Source organism: Capra hircus, chromosome 2 (assembly GCF_001704415.2).
Source record: "Capra hircus breed San Clemente chromosome 2, ASM170441v1, whole genome shotgun sequence".
Taxonomy (NCBI): domain Eukaryota; kingdom Metazoa; phylum Chordata; class Mammalia; order Artiodactyla; family Bovidae; genus Capra; species Capra hircus.
Window position 1 is genome coordinate 37,461,333 of NC_030809.1, and position 14,426 is coordinate 37,475,758.

Below are 14,426 nucleotides of genomic sequence, written 5' to 3' on the forward strand. Positions count from 1 at the left end.
AAGTGCAAATTATGACTCAAAATGAGCATATATCTAAAATCACAAAATACTCTTTAGTATAACAAGTAACATTTTCATTTTCAGGGGGCATAGAGAAAACTTTCCTGGACACTCATCTTGTTCAAGGAATCCTTTGTGTTTATATTATTTAAGCTCCAAAACAAAACTGTAAAACAGACATTAGCAGGAAGAGGTTGGAAAATTGAGGGAAGTGACATGCCAGTGATTCCACAGGGGGTAAGACTGCACCCATCTGACTGGTTCTATAGAATATACTCCTTCCAATGCACAAGGCAGGAACCAGTTGAAATTTAACAAATGCCTATGATTCTATACTTTATCCTCTCTTTAAGTTTTTCCTTTTCTCCTAATTAAAATTCCCATTACCTATTTTCCCAGGAACTTAGAAGAAAGTTGCTGAGGGACCTGGGCACACAGGTACCAGGGATATGATCAGGTAAGAGAATTTGGGAGTTGGCCCAAATCAGACCAAATAAAATAGCTACTTCCTGGGCCTTCATCTAACATCAGCCTTTCCAACATGGAAGCAGGTGAGATTTTGAAACAAAGTGAACCAGAGATAAAGATGAACCAGCTGACCTTGACTTTCCTCCAAACTGGCAATACTTAACTGGAACACATAATATCAAACGTTATTAGAGAACTATCACTATTGGAGTAGTATCTGCCTCAATGACCAAGCTTCCTTGGATATTTAGAGGCTAAAAAAAAAAAAAAAAATACTGGAAGATGTCATAATCCAGGGTAATCATGAAGATAATCAAAATAGGGGAGAAAAATTAAAAAAAAAAAAACCTCCAAGTCCTACACTCACCCTCCATCAGCTACAATATCCTTCAACTTCATATCTCAATGTACCACAGAATGATTGAGACAGGTAGCTTCAGTAGTCATCTATTCTTATTTCATTTATCCAGCTTCTCTAAATAACAATCATTATCAAACTGCTATGTGTGCATCTAAGATACTTTTAAAAATAAACAATGAAGTGTCCATCACGTAATAATAAGTTCAGGTTTTAAGTTTACCAACACCATGGATCCTCTGTTGAGGTCTTGAAAACTTGTTAAGTACTATGTTTAGATTCTTTTAAATTATTAAGTTTCACATTAAAAAGTTTATTGTAGGTCATTATGAACAATAGAAAAATCTCTACTTACAACTATATTTATACCAGAAAATGGAGACTTTATTTTAAAATGTCAAATTAACAGCAAAAAATACAACAGAATGTTGAAATCAGAACAATGTTGTAGGTGATCTACAATAGTGAGTGGTTCTAATAAGCCTCCGAGGAGCTTTTTCACTATCAATATACACTGTTTTCTGCTTAGTTAGAATTTCAACCTGCCTTCTGGTTGTAACAAAAACTATTTAATTAAAACACTGAATTTGTTCAAAAATCAGAATGTATATCAAGTGGAAATTTAAATCACAATAACATCTGCTGTTTTTCACCCCAGGTCTCTTCTACTGCTGCAACTGGCGTACTGTAAGTTTCTAGCACCCTCATGTGGTTTAATTGGAATGGTTTCATAGGCATTTGAAATCAGTTGTCTGAAACTGAAAACAGTGGAACAGACTATAATTCAACACAGAAGTTCTGCTGACATCGTAAACCAAGAAAGCAAACCTCAAGTCAGCAAAATTCTAAGACGAATGTACAGGCTCAATTCTTAACTTCAATCTACTGTTCATTTTATGTGATCACTACTAAGGATGACTTACAAGCCACTATTGCTAGTTTCATTTTTGACAGATTGGAATCCCCCATTTTCAAAACTAAGAATTTGTTGTGGGTGATTGTTGAATAAATGAAAAAGAACCTCATTTTGCTCAAAAAAAAAAAGGCAAAATTTTTTATTGCCCAGTTTGTGTATTTTGATTAGGTAAACCCAGTAACCCAATTATATGTTGCAGTTTCTAAATAGTTGAGAAAATCAGGCTTTGAGAGCTTCCTCTCTCTTCAATATTTTAAGCGATTCTTTTACATTTCTTAAAATCATTTGAGAACAATTTCTACAAACAAAAATTTTCCCTCTCTATGGCTTGTAGCTGAGATTTTTTTTTTTTCCAATAGTGGTGTATTTCAAAGCCTTCTTAAAGGAGACAAGCTAAAGAGAATTACACCATCTTTCTTAAATTGTTAATACATGCTCCTATTATCACAGATCCAAGTTTAAAAATCTATTGTGACTTATATGCCTAGATAGCCTCAACAAACATTCTCAGGAAATAGAAAAATATGGATTTTAAAGCACTGACATTATCAGAATACTCTGAACATGAAATAAAAATTTTCAAATAATTGGTAATGAAGGAAATAAAAATGCAAATAACTGAGAGGTAAAACTCTATTAACAAAACTTTGAGTGTGGCTTATTTGTATGATTAACTGGATGTCCTAAAATTAAAAAATCAATAGAATGCAAGAGGAATATGCTTGCTCACTCAAGACACAGAAATGAGTTGGTTGATGTTAAAAGAGAAAAATAGATTTCAGCATTTGGAAAATGTATAGAAAGCAGAAATAGTTTCATTATTGATTAATAAAATTTAAATCTAGGTCATGTTTGAAGGGCTTCCCAGGCAGCGTTAGTGGTAAAATTACCCACCTGCCAATGCAGGAGACTTAAGAGATGCAGGTTTGATCCCTGGATCTGGGAGATCCCCTGGAGGAGGGCATGGCAACCCACTCCAGTATTCTTGCCTGGAGAATCCCATGGACAGAGGAGCCTGGCAGGCTAGTCCATAGGGTGGCAAAGAGTCGGACACGACTGAAGCAACTTAGGACACACGAAGGTCATATTTGGTAATTATATAGCGCAATAATTCATAAATGTACATAGATTTTCATAAATTCAAAAGACCTAATAAAAACATTACTATGTTTCATGGCAAGAGACACGGTAGAAGAGAAATAAAGTTATTAATAGATGCCTTTCAAAAGGTAAACATCTAAAAACTGCCATTTCTTCTGACTATGGCTATGTCTTTCCAACTATTTATTTCATTGAAGCAGAATTTTGGCCAAACATGTAAGGGGAAAAGGAAGACAAAATTGCACAGAAGATAGCTGGAGTGAATCAGAGCGCTAGGGCCTTACCTGTTGAGCCCTTTCAGTGTCTTTTCCATGTTTAAAATGTCACGCATCTTATACAGAAACCACTTGTCAATGTATGTGAGCTTCATAATCTCATCAAGTGACATGTTGTCTTCCAAGGCCTGCCAAAAGGAGAAGAGATGCTTTCTTTGGCAAACATCTCATAAACGTCTTATTTGGTTGAAAACATGGCAGGCATTCCTCTGCATGTTACTCAGAGAGCCTGAGGCTATAGCATATCATTGACGTTTCTCCCAATAAACCTACAGATACTGCCAGCTATATCTACAAATGGGATACAAAGGAGGTGCCCTGAGTGCCTCCTTTGAGTCAGACATGACTGAAGTGACTTAGTACACACACATTCACAAAAACAAGTTACAGAGACAGAGTCCCATGACAAATTTCATATTCTCACCAACTCATCCCACATGTACACATACACACATAAAATGGTCAGTGGGCTTTGCAGCTTCAGTGTGGCACACACTGCTCTGAGGAGTGCCTCAGAGCAGTGTGTGCTCAGAGAAACCCCCCTAACAGGCTCTGCTTCCTTGCTTTTTACATGACTGTGTTAACAATTATGTTCTAAATCTGCTACATCTTTTTGGCATTAAGGAGAATCTCTTGAAACTACAGTTGTGCCAAACTGGTAAGAAAATGTAGAATCAATATAATGATCATTTAACTTGTATTCTGGATAATTACCCTTTCGCATATTTAACAAATTTTTATCACTTCATTCCACAGTCCAAAAACCAGTCATTGAGAATTTATGAATCATATCTGGCTTGGTGTTATTTCTCTCAAACATTTCCTCACAGAGACACTTCAAACAAACAAAAAAAAAAATTATTTTGAATCAGTTACTATGACTTTTGTCCTAAGACAGGCATTTTACAATATCCTAATATATTCCAAAACAATGTAGTAATAATTTCTGATGGGCAGCTCAGCTTTTTATTCAAGTCTACTTTAGCAATTTCTCAAAAGTCAAATTACAACTATGGGTCATTAAGCTGAGTACAAAAGATAGCTGAAAGAAGAGATAAACTCTCAAGCCAAAACCTTCACTTTCAAAAGATGTCTACTCTTATTCTTTACAATGTTTATATACACATTCATATCAATGAAAAATGATAATCACATAATACTTTAAAACACATAGTTTAGAATGGCACACTATGGTTTTAAATCCCATTAAGAAATATATGTAACTAATAACTGCTGCTATAACTCAATTCAGAGAGCTTAATTTTTAAAAAATTTTACTCATTTCTAGACTCAGAGAAACCATGATCACACATGTTGAGAGACAACATAACTCATAATTCTACAGATTAAAATAAAATGACCTCTAATGTGGATACTCAAAGACATGTCTTTTTCCTAAACCTATTTCTGTTTTTTATTTGTTTGTTTAATTCTCCCTCTAACTACAGCCAGATTCCCAAAGACTTAATTCTGCCTTATTTGCTAAGTGATTAAAGGGACAATTAGCTATTTGGCCATCAACACTGTGAGGGGGTAGAAACTTAAGACAGTGACACTTTTGACAGACTAAAGGACATTTTCATACAGTTGCACACAGTAATTATCCTGCGACTGATGGAGGACCCAGAATTTGTAGTCATTTTACTGTGAGAAAGGACAACTAGAATCGCATCCACAGTTTCAAACAGATCCTGCCTGTCTTTCAAGCGCTGCAACTTTGCCATGTCACACAGCTGTAATGAAGTTCATAATGACCCCAACACACTTGAGGTGACTCTAATGTTCACCAAATCTAAAATAATGCCCTGTATGCTCCCCAAATCAAAAGAGGTGATGATCCAGTCATCCTGAAATGAGACTGCTGCAAAAATCAGGCCTCAGAGCAAGTCGCCCTTTCTAAGAATCATGAAAGCGAGTGAAGATTTACTCACTCCCTTCATTCTGTTTCCCCTTCAGCCCTCCACACTCCTTACACTCTTTGTCAAAATCACCAAGTTCCTGGTTGCTGTGGAAATGAACAGTAATGATGACCTCTAACAAACAGAAATCAGTTCCTTCTCCCGGCACTCTGGCAGGCAATAATTTATACCTCAGGCTCTGCACTTCATGCTCATACTCTGTACGAGAAAGAATCTCTACGCATTTTCCCTGAATTCTCATCCTTTATAAGTCTGTTAGAAAAGAATGAGAGATTTTCTTGAGTTTTACAGCCTCACTAGGAACTTGGAAAGACTCCCCTTTTTCATCCACGTCAAAATGGCAGAGGATGATGACTGGACTCAAGTGGGGAGATCTATTTACTGTTCTTTGTCTGGAAAAATAATTATTTGTACACATACATATGCATGCACATATATAAACATATATAAATGTGACAAGTTGCTTTTTAAACAGAAGTCTGAAATAAGAACAAGAAAGAAGTGAAATGGCTTTCTAAAACAACTTCTCATCACTAGTATCATTCCTACCATCATGGAACAATGCTGACTATTACTCTGAGATTCAGCACTGAGAAATGTCAATCAAAAAATACTAATATCTCTCAAACTACTACAGAATTGATGAGCCAGGTATAAATTAAATGTAATGAAGGAAGCATTCCCTCCCCTCCTTCTATATATGAGCATAAAAGTTGCAGAGTTTGAAATCACTAACAGCATTTTTCTGTCACCACCAAGACATGTTTGGGCTTCCCAGGTGGCACTAGTGGTAAAGAACCCGCCTGTCAATGCAGGAGAAACAAGAGACATAGGTTTGAAGATTCCTACGATCCAGAGAAGATTCCCTGGAGCAGGGCATGGCAACCCACTCCAGTATTCTTGCCTGGAGAATCCCATGGACAGAGGAGCCTGGTTGGCTACAGCCCATTGGTTCACAAAGAGTCAGACATGACTGAAGTGACTTAGTACACACACATTCACAAAAACAAGTTACAGAGACAGATTCCCATGACAAATTTCATATTCTCACCAACTCATCCCCCATGTACACATACACACATAAAATGGTCAGTGGGGCTTTGCAGCTTCAGTGTGGCTTGATACTGTTGGAGGATTAATACCTAAGCTTCCTTAAATGTCAAAAAGCAATTCAGGGATTTCTGACCAGACAGATCTCAGCTGCCAAAATCACCTTTTATAAAATCAAATGAACTGAAACCTCAAAACTCAGCATAGTAAACATGAAAGGAGATTAACATGGCATTTCATTTACATTAAAGGGAACTAGTGAGTGGAAGTGAGTAGTGTGGAGCTTTTTTGTTCTCTAAGAACAATGAAATAATTACATAGAAAAGCCTATAATCATGGTAGTTCTTTAGAGTTTGTTGTTTAAACACAGAAGAACCACCAAATAAACAAAGTTTATTTTGGAGCCTTAGGTAGCACATACTAAATGATACCATTTTATGCATCTTTCTTTTTAAAATGTAATTTTACCCATTTTTCAATAAGTAAGTAATGAGAGTGATGGGAAATCAAAAGTCAATCTTATCAAATATTTAACAGTATTGATAACATCTTTACTAAAAGGGAAGAACATTTAATCTATGTGATCATCCTTTAAAACTGCAGTGTTGGAACTTCCTTGGCAGCCCAGTGGTTAAGAGTTCACCTTCCAACTCAGAGGGTACAGGTTAGATCCCTGATCAGGGAATTAGGATCCCACATTCTTTGTAGCCAAAAAAAAAAAAAAAAAACCCCAAAATATGAAACAGAAGCAATATTGTAACACATTCATAAAGCCTTAGAAATAATCCACATTAAAAAAAATCTTTAAAAAATAATGCAGTGTTCTCCTTAAGTCCAGGCTTAAAGTGAAATAAAATTTTTCATTAATTAGGGAATGATCTGATGGTCCATAGAAATAAATCTCCAGTTTAATACTATTAAAAAGAATTAAAAACTTGCCAAAAATCCCTAAATTCAAGACCACTTTGTGATTCAGTTTTACATTGAAGTCCAGACTGGCTATATTATGAAAAGAAAACAAAAGGTGGCTCAGGGCCCCTTGTCACACACTACCTTGGCAATGGCGTAGATGCGGATGCTGGATGGGTCAGCCAGCTCTCTTCTGAGATCAATGTCGGATGGCCACTCTTTGTTCATTGGGAGACGGGAAGTGAAACCATCTATAGAAGGATGGCACATCCGTAATGCCTTCTGAAAACTTTCCTCAAAGGTGCGACCAATAGCCATGACCTGTAACACAGGTTTAAGACTCATATTTTTAAAAATAGCTTGAATATTTTTAATTTGTAACAAAGCAAGAAACTGAATACTTTGCAGAAAAGACTTAGGAACAAGATATATAAAGGAAGGATGCTACTAAAATTTAAGTTATTTTTCTTCCTCGCCTTTTCAAAAATTATTTATTTTTAATTAGAGGATAATTGCTTTCCAGTGTTGTGTTGGTTTCTGCCATACATCAACATGAATCACCCATAGGTCATCCTTGCCTTTTTACCATGGTTTTGATATAATGAGTCTTTAACATCATTAGGTCACTCTTTTACCACTTAGGGAATTTAGCTTGATTTGATGAGACTGATGTAGAAATCATCTGTACTTGCTCTGAACCATAGCATCAAAAAATAAGAGTCTGTGGCCAGAACATTAAGACCCTTCCTTTAAAAGATCTTGCTTTCATGCAGATGTCCTTTAGAATAAAAAGTAAATGAAGAGAAAAGACATATATTAACACAAAAACAGAACTATTTCTAAATGGCAATCAGTCAGTATCCGAGACAGGTTGGCTTTCTTTACAGCTAAGCATTAATATTAATACAACCTTGAGAATCACAACAAATACTGACCGATTCAGATTCCGAATATAGATGGAGACTAAATTTCCCATGACAAATACAACATATCTTCCCCCAATCTTTGTAGCTGATTGTACACTAATCAATTAGGAAAACCACATGCTGACTTAGTCTGGACAAGTTACAAGTGAGAACTAAACTTAAATTAACCTTAAAGCCTACCCAGTTATTCAGTGGATAAACACTGGCTTTGATTCTTTCCATGGAATAATAGATTGCTATGCATTTTTGGTCTACAATTTAAAATAATAACAGGCATAACACTGCCTTCAGTAAACTTCCATGAGGCCTCAAATAGACTGGAATTCTCATTAATGTCAATTTAGTAAATCTTCATGTCAGTTGTATGACAAGCTGCATATTCCAAGATCACTAAAGTCAAACAGATAACCTTTTCACACTGCTCCAAACCTAATTAGAAATAAGGGAAGAGTCTCAAGAAAAGGATAAAGAAAATGTTAGCCCAATTCAGATATGCAATTTGTGAAGCATAGTAGTATTTGAAGAGTTAGACAATGTGTTCATAGATTTGCTAGTCTAAGCATAGGAGAGAGTAGCAGAAATAAGGTATTTTATAGTATTACCAAATTAAGAAAATATTTTCAGAGTACTTTATAAAATTTTTAGTATCAGTAACTAGTTCTATAAGTAACTCATCATGAATTTTTGTTATTTTTGAGTGTATGACAGGATATGGGGAACATTCAATAAAAGAGAAGGAAATGTAATAATAAAAGAATATATAGCCGTGTTTATTCAAAATTTGTGATTTTCAATACTTTACATTATTAAAATTCATATCCATTAAGTGAAGAGTGCACCATTTTTCAATGGAATAACTATTGAGGCTTTCCCTGACCCTAGCCAACTGCATTCTCATAATGCCTGCCTGTAAATACTGTGTTCTAACTTTTACCACAGTTTAATTCATATTATACTTAAGTCTGTTAATATATTCTGAATTTACAAGCTGGAGATAATGTGTCACCATTATCTACATCTCATTCACTATTTCTATCATTCCAGTGTTTATATGTAGTAGTTCAGTTCAGTTCAGTAGCTAAGTTGTGTTCAACTGTTTGAGATCCCATGGCACACACAGGCTGCAAACCAGGCTTCCCTGTCCATCACCAACTCCCTGAGCTTGCTCAAACTCATGTCCATAGAGTCAGTGATGCCATCCAACCATCTCATCCTCTGTTGTCCCCTTGTCCTCCTGCCTTCAATCTTTCCAAGCATCAGGGTCTTTTCCAATAAGCCAGTTCTTCACATAGGTGCCCAAAGTATTGGAGCTTCAGGTTCATCATCTGTCCTTCCAATGAATATTCAGAACTGATTTCCTTTACAATTGACTAGTTTGATCTCCTTACAGTCCAAGGGACAAACTCAGGAAATGTTTACTAATTTGAGTTGAACTGATCATGGCATCCAGTCCCATCACCTCATGGCAAATAGACAGAGAAACAGTGGAAACAGTGAGAGACTTAATTTTCTTGGGCTCCAAAATCACTGCAGATGGTGACTGCAGCCAGGAATTTAAAAGACACTTGCTTCTTGGAAGAAAAGCTATGACCAATATAGACAGCATATTAAAAAGCAAAGACATTACTTTGACAACAAAGGTCCTTATAATCAAAGCTATGGTTTTCCAGTAGTCATGTATGGATGTGAGAGTTGGACCATAAAGAAAGCTGAATGCCAAAGAATTGATGCTTTTGAGTTGTGGTGCTGGTAAAGACTCTTGAGAGTCCCTTGGATAGCAAGGAGATCGAACCAGTCAGTCCTAAAGGAAATCAACACTGATGCTGAAGCTGAAGCTCCAATACTTTGGGCACCTGATGCAAAGAACTGATTCACCGGAAAAGACTCTGATTCTGGGAAAAATTGAGGGTAGGAGGAGAAGGGAGCAACAGAGAATGAGATGGTTGGTTGGTTGGAATCACCGACTTAATGGACATGAGTTTGAGCAAGCTCAGGGAGTTGGTGATGGACAGGGAAGCCTGGTGTGCTGCAGTCCATGGGCTCTCAAAGAGTCAGACATGACTAAGCAACGGAATTGAACTGAACTGAAGTATCTTCCAGTCAAGAGCCCCAAGGAAACTTAAGACTTTCAATGACATTAAGGGTTTGACAAAATAACTGAGAAGAGTGAACTAAAGGAATTAACTAAGGACTCACCTCTCCTACACTTTTCATAGAACTACCAATTCGGCTAGAAGTTCCATGAAAACGATCAAGATCCCAGCGGGGAATCTTGGTAACCATGTAATCCAGGCTAGGTTCAAAGCAGGCTGATGTCTTCCCTGATACAACGTTCTTGATTTCTGGAAGTGGAATTCCCAGGGCAATCTTTGCAGCAATGAATGCCAATGGGTAACTGTAAAAGAGGAGACAATTTTTTCTTTCAGCAATAAGTATTAACAACAGCTCAAAATATAAATTGGCTTTTCTTAGAAATTTTTGTATTATTTCACATCAGGGTATAAAGCATACCTGATTTTTGGTTCTGAATGAAAATTTAATAGCTCCTTATAAAACATAGTGAGTCATAACAAAGTACAGAGGCATGAATCACAAAAGAGTTCACTCTCTATGCCTGACATGCAGTGTTACAACTCCCAACCTTCAACTCTTCAGTCCAAAATCAATAGTTTCCTTGATAAATAAAGTACTCAGTTGTGTATAAACTTCACTAAGAATCTACAAAATATTCTTTTATAAAAATATATACATGGGAAGACGGTGAAGTTAGCTGGTACTATGGCATATGTGGGCTTCCCAGCTAGCTCAATGGTAAAGAATCTGCCTGCCAATGCAGGAGATGTGGGTTTGATCCCTGGGTCAAGAAGATCCCCTGGAGAAGGAAATGGCAACCTATTCCAGTCTTCTTGCCTGGAAAATTCCATAGACAGAGGAACCTGACTGGCTACAGTTCATGGGGTTGCAAAGAGTTGGACATGACTTAGCAACTAATCAACGGTAATAACAATGGAGTATGTAATGATCATAAAATGCAGTCCTTGAAAGTTCGGGTCCTTGCTTTGTCTCCATATTATCTTTGAACTTTGGGTTCTTTACACAGCTAATATTCTGGAAACTTGATTATACTCTTCTGGAATGTCAGCTTGGGTATTTGATAAATCAATTCATAGAACTATAGAATTATATATGAGTCCTTTAGTACAACTTCCCAATCAAATAAGTGAGGAAAATGACAGAGACAATATTGATGCATCCAAAGTCCCACAGTCAATGGAAGAATGAAAAGGATGATTCAGGTTCCCTGACTCTTTCTTAGGTCAAAACTCCATGAAACACTGTAGCTACATAGAAATACCTTTGTGTGTGCTTAGTTGCTCAGTCATATCCGACTCTGTGACCCCATAGACTATAAAGCCCACCAGGTTCCTCTGTTCATAGGCCTCTCCATAGAATACTGGAGAAGGTTGCCATGCCCTTCTCTAGAAGTTCTTCCCAGCACAGGGACTGAATCTGGGTCTCCTGCATTGCAGGCAGATTATATACCATCTGAGCTACCACCACGGAAGCCCCCAAAATACCTTTAGAGGTAAATATATTTTCATACAAATGGCATGGAAGTTAAATACCAGATGTTAAATAGATGAATAGATACAAAAGGCATTAATTAATTTTCCTTCCAGTTGTGCTTGCTAGCAATTGTTAAATAGATATAAATTCCTTTAGTTGTGAGATTTACCTATAGACAAACCACATGTTATTTGGTCTGGCGAAGTTTTGCTGAAATAAATAATGTGATTACATCCTTGAGTCAAGAGAACTATATTTTTTGTCTAACGCTTGCTATACACCTGAAAAAGATAGTTGAGGACTAAAATTAAGGATTCATTTGCACTTTTTAACAACATCTGCAAAGTGCAATTAAGAAGCAGATTTTTCACAGCCGGTTTTGACCACCCAGATTTTGATTAGTTTATGATTAGCCAGCAAACAAAGCCAGCTCACAAAACCGTTTGCCTCAATCTGGCAGCAAGCTCATTAATAACCACGTTTATAGAGGACGTGACTGGGAGCCAGCCTACATAAATGGGAACTATAATTTGCAAATGCAGCACAGTCTTTCACTAGCTGTCACTCTCCCAAATCAGTCTGTAAAGAATCTGCAGACCCACGGTCAATCGTTCTGGTCTTACCCGGTAGCCTTTGAGGCCAGGGCAGAGCTTCGGGACAATCTGGCATTCACTTCAATGATGCAGTATTCCATGGAGGTAGGATGAAGGGCAAATTGAATGTTGCATTCACCCACGATGCCCAAGTGGCGAACGACGTTGATTGAAACACGTCTCAACAACTGAAACTCCGCGTTGGAGAGTGTCTGGGCAGGGGCCACAACAACTGAATCACCTGTACATCCAAGAAACACTTGTTATTTGGAAGCATATCTAAACCAACTTAGTGACTTAACCATCCATTTGCGTGACCCAAGACACAGAATAGGCTAAGGGTTTGCTGGGAATAGAATTATCTTAAGGAAATACATACAAGGCACGTTCCCTCTGATTGTTTCACCTATGTTACTTGGACAATAGACTACACAGTCCATGGAATTCTCCAGGTCAGAATACTGGAGTGAATAGCCTTTCCCTTCCCCAGGAGATCTTCCCAAACCAGGGATAGAACCCAGGTCTCCCACCTTGTGGGCAGATTCTCTACCAGCTGAGCCACAGGGGAAGCTCAAGAATACTGGAGTGGGTAGCCTATCCCTTCTCCAGCGGACCTTCCCAACCCAGGGATTGAACCAGGGTCTCCTGCATTGCAGGTGGATTCTTCACCAACTGAGCTATCAGGGAAGCCATGATAGCTCAGACGTGTTTACAGGAATCACTCTCAGCTTTCCCAAATGCATCCAGCAATCAAGGCTGAGTCATCTACTTACTCGACTGACATTAACTTCTTCAGTTTCTCTTCTCTGTATCATAAATCATCTCTCAAGTTCTTCCTTCCATAAAATATCAACTCCTCTTCACCTATCCTGGCTCATCCATCAATTTTCTATATCACATCCCTTCCCATTTTCTCACTTCTCTCCCATCACAGTCCCCTGTATCTTCAATACGTGTTCCTTAGTCACCATCCTTTCCGCCTACAAACAAGCTCTAATCACTATAGCTCAAAAAGCCCCTTTCCCAACTGCCAGATGGTTACAAGAAACATCTCTCTCATTCCTTAATGACTAAACCTCTTGAAAGTTTACCAGTTCTACTCATCACTCGTAGCCATATAATTCCTTTCCACATGGCTCACATAACCGACCTTGCATTCAAACTGTTCTCTTAAATATCCAAAAGCAACATTAAATCCTCATTCTTGACCTTTCACAGTATTTGCCACAGTCGAAATCAAAGCTCTTTTATAAAATTTGTGCCTACATTGGCTTACTTGGTAACTATCACTCCCTTCTTTTTCTTCAACACCAATCCTTTCTTTTTCTTCTGCCCTGTAAATCTGTTTCCCATGGTTTGATCGTTGACTCTAGTTTTCTTTCTACACCTGTGTTCCTGAGTACTTAGTCGATGCTTCCAGTTTCCACTATTTCCTTTATACCACGACTTCCAATAACCTTGCATTAACTTCTTTACTTTTATCCTTTTTCTTGAATTACAACTCTATATTCTCAAACCTCTATATTCTCAATCCCTCTTTTAGGGATTTACACCCACCCTTCAAATTTAGCATTTCTAAATCCTAAGTCATCATCTTTGCCCTCTTGTCTAACTAGCTTCACTTCCTGAGAAACCTATTTATTTCATCTATTTCTATTTACTGTGGCTATTTTCTTATTCACTTGGTGACTAAAACTCAGTCTGCTTTAAGCCTTCTTAATCTCATGCCCTATTTCTCAACATCAAGTCTTACGTATTTTACCTTCACTATATTGCTTATATTTGACCCCTTCCTCAAGTGAAATCAAGATAATAATACATCCCCTACTTCAGAGAGTTCTTATGAAGATGAAATTAAACATGGGAGTATTTTCAATCCTGTGAAATAGGTATGTGTAAAATTTTATCACTATTGTGCCTGCTAAGAATAGTAATTTAAAGAAAGGAACTAAATAACAAGTGCTTTGAGCCATCAGAGACATGAGTTGAAGGCATTACCATAATGCTTGAAGATTCTTTGCCTACCTGTGTGAACACCCATGGCATCAACATTTTCCATGTTACAGACAGTGACACAGTTGTCATTAGCATCTCGGACCACTTCATATTCTATTTCTTTCCAACCTGTCACTGACTTCTCCACCAGAATCTGGTTGGTCATAGCAAAAGCCTGGAAATTGGTGAAAAAATAAACCAAAGAATAAGAAAGGAACTAGGTTTAATGTATTTGGCAAAGTGCCGCAGCCTAAACCCTGGTCCCACTGAAGTCTCAAGCCTAGTCTCCATCCTTTTCTATGCTCCAGAAGGCACCATGTGTCAGAAAATCAGTGAGGTACTAGGAATA

At 37.4% G+C, this 14,426-nt stretch overlaps 1 protein-coding gene across 1 annotated transcript in view; it reads right to left on the minus strand.

The window, feature by feature from the left end:
* CPS1 (carbamoyl-phosphate synthase 1) overlaps positions 1-14,426 on the minus strand; it is a 140,290-nt gene that overhangs the window by 66,770 nt on the left and 59,094 nt on the right. The window contains exons 17-21 of the mRNA XM_005676491.3: positions 14,108-14,252; positions 12,113-12,323; positions 10,119-10,317; positions 7,141-7,317; positions 3,128-3,246 (exon numbers count right to left, since the gene is read on the minus strand). Coding sequence (XP_005676548.2) covers positions 3,128-3,246; positions 7,141-7,317; positions 10,119-10,317; positions 12,113-12,323; positions 14,108-14,252 — 851 coding nt within the window. The remainder of the gene's footprint in view (positions 1-3,127; positions 3,247-7,140; positions 7,318-10,118; positions 10,318-12,112; positions 12,324-14,107; positions 14,253-14,426) is intronic.